Source organism: Mizuhopecten yessoensis, unplaced genomic scaffold (assembly GCF_002113885.1).
Source record: "Mizuhopecten yessoensis strain PY_sf001 unplaced genomic scaffold, ASM211388v2 hete_36062938, whole genome shotgun sequence".
Taxonomy (NCBI): domain Eukaryota; kingdom Metazoa; phylum Mollusca; class Bivalvia; order Pectinida; family Pectinidae; genus Mizuhopecten; species Mizuhopecten yessoensis.
In genome coordinates this window covers 1-2,212 of record NW_018483253.1, presented here as the reverse complement: position 1 = coordinate 2,212, position 2,212 = coordinate 1, and the positions used below count along the sequence as shown (strand labels likewise).

The window sequence follows — 2,212 nt, the reverse complement described above, 5'->3', positions numbered from 1 at the left end:
ATAAATATTTCAGGTGACCGTTAAGGCCCATGGGCCTCTTGTTTTATATACAATGTATGTGAAAAAAATGTTCTTTAATGTTTAATAATAACTTATTTGATTGTTCATGATCCGTTTATTCATTAAAACAAATTATTCAAGTACATTATATCTTAAAAGGAAAATCATCATGGGTTATATCTCAGTCACTGAGTGGTTTTATCCAGAAATGTTACAGTACGTTGCTCTAGCAAAGTGGTTCAGAATCCAGTATGCGACTAAATAAAAGATGAAAAATCTGTAAAGATCTACAGAAAACTTTAGGTACCAGGTGTAACCCTGATATCAGTAGCTTAAAACATGGGTGGAAGAAGTTAATTCACTATCATTTGTTTTATAATATTGTCTGATTTATGTTTAAACAGGTTTAAGATAATACCGTTACACTCAACCCTGTCCAGTGAAGACCAGCACGCTGTGTTCTTGTAAGTAACTACCTTTTCTGTAATTCATGTTCTGCAAAATAGTCCATTCTATTTCTGGTCTAAACCCCCATGATGTCAATGACAACTCAAATGAATGAATAAAATCTAATTCAAAATATTTCAGGAAGTCTCTGACTTCCTTCACCTAACTGAAAAAAAAGAAAAAATTTGAGCCAGGCATTTTGTTAAAGGTGAGGGTGTTAGTAGTGTATATCACCTTTTATCAGTAAAAGATATCCTGAATGTCAATACAGAGAAATTTTATACGTGTCCAGAAACCATTGATATATCCTTTTTTCATACATGTTTTTCTATTTTGTTATATTTTGAAAAATTCCTACATGTTCTTTTTTACTCTTGCAGAAAACCTCCAGAGGGTGTTACAAAGATCGTCATAGCAACAAATATCGCTGAGACGTCCATCACTATTGACGACATTGTGTATGTCATAGATGCTGGCATGATGAAGGAAAAACGGTAAATGTATTTTGTTGTGTATTGATGTTACTGGTCTGAAATAATCATCAAATTCCATATATGCAATGTTGTATGAAGTTGTCAAATATCAAAAACAAGTATTCATTAACAACTCTTAACTAGAATGTTCCTACAGGAATCATAATAAAATATATATATCAAAAGTCATCCTTGTTTCAAGCTTTCAGGATATATGTTTCAACATGGTTTAAAGGGTTTTTAAAGGTTCTACACTGAAGTAAAAAATATGAAAATTTGATTTTTTTCACAAATATTGATTTGAAAACCCCTCTGATCCCAAAATGTACTCTTATGGTTAGTAGATTAAGTTGACCTATTTTCCAGCACTTAGGATTTGACATTGATTTTTTTAACACTCCCTATTACTATGCACAGGTATGATGCCACTAAGGGTATGGAGAGTCTGGAGACAGTAACAGTGTCCCGTGCCAATGCCCAGCAGAGGAAGGGACGTGCGGGACGTGTCACTAACGGGGTGAGCTTCCACCTGTTCACCAGCCACAGATACCAATACCACATGAAGGAACAACCCATTCCAGGTAAAATACAATGTGCAGAGAAAAGGCACATTTAAAAAGATGGATTTATATTAGTAACCCAGTATTCTTGTACTATGTTCCTGTACTGAAAGGTGGTTACACTTTGAGAAACTTGTAGGTACTGTGCCCATCAGGACCCTATTTACCTTCTTGCTATGGTACATAATTTTGCTAGATCCTGACCATTTTATTTTAAATTTACTGAGGAATTTGAGATATTTTCATTTTTAATGTTCATTTGAAGTAGCAGACATTATATTCTTCATTAAAAACTTCATGTATTAAGTATCCTATCCTGTGTTAAAGCTTATCTGTTCAGACAATACCATGATAACATACATATACATAGTAGTAATCATTCTCCTGCTATGAATCTGAAGTCTGTTTTGCATGTTTACATATTTATCTATAACTACAATTTGTTATTTTATTCAAAACTTTTGTCTCCCTGTTTTGGTAGAAATACAGCGAGCTCCACTTGAACAGATTGTACTGAGGATAAAAATGTTGGATATTTTCAACAGATTGCATGCACAGGTATGTACAGACATTTTGTTGACTTTAACCAAGTCTTTAGAACTTAAGGTACCAGTCCAGAGGCAGTCTAAAACATTAGTAATTCAAACTTACATCAAATGGGCAGATATTGGTTCAGTGCTTTAGACAATAGCTTTCTACACAGAATGTAGGGGTCCTGTTATGACCACTCCC

General features: G+C 33.8%; 1 protein-coding gene across 1 annotated transcript; it reads left to right on the top strand.

Moving 5' to 3' along the window:
- Positions 1 to 353: 353 nt before the first annotated feature.
- On the top strand, positions 354 to 2,038 carry LOC110444212 (putative ATP-dependent RNA helicase DHX57; the record flags this gene model as incomplete). The annotated part of the gene is made up of 4 exons (XM_021488612.1): positions 354 to 464; positions 828 to 941; positions 1,338 to 1,501; positions 1,962 to 2,038. Coding segments are annotated over exons 2-4 (258 nt in total), but the record flags the coding sequence as incomplete, so codon positions are not given.
- Positions 2,039 to 2,212: the final 174 nt, after the last annotated feature.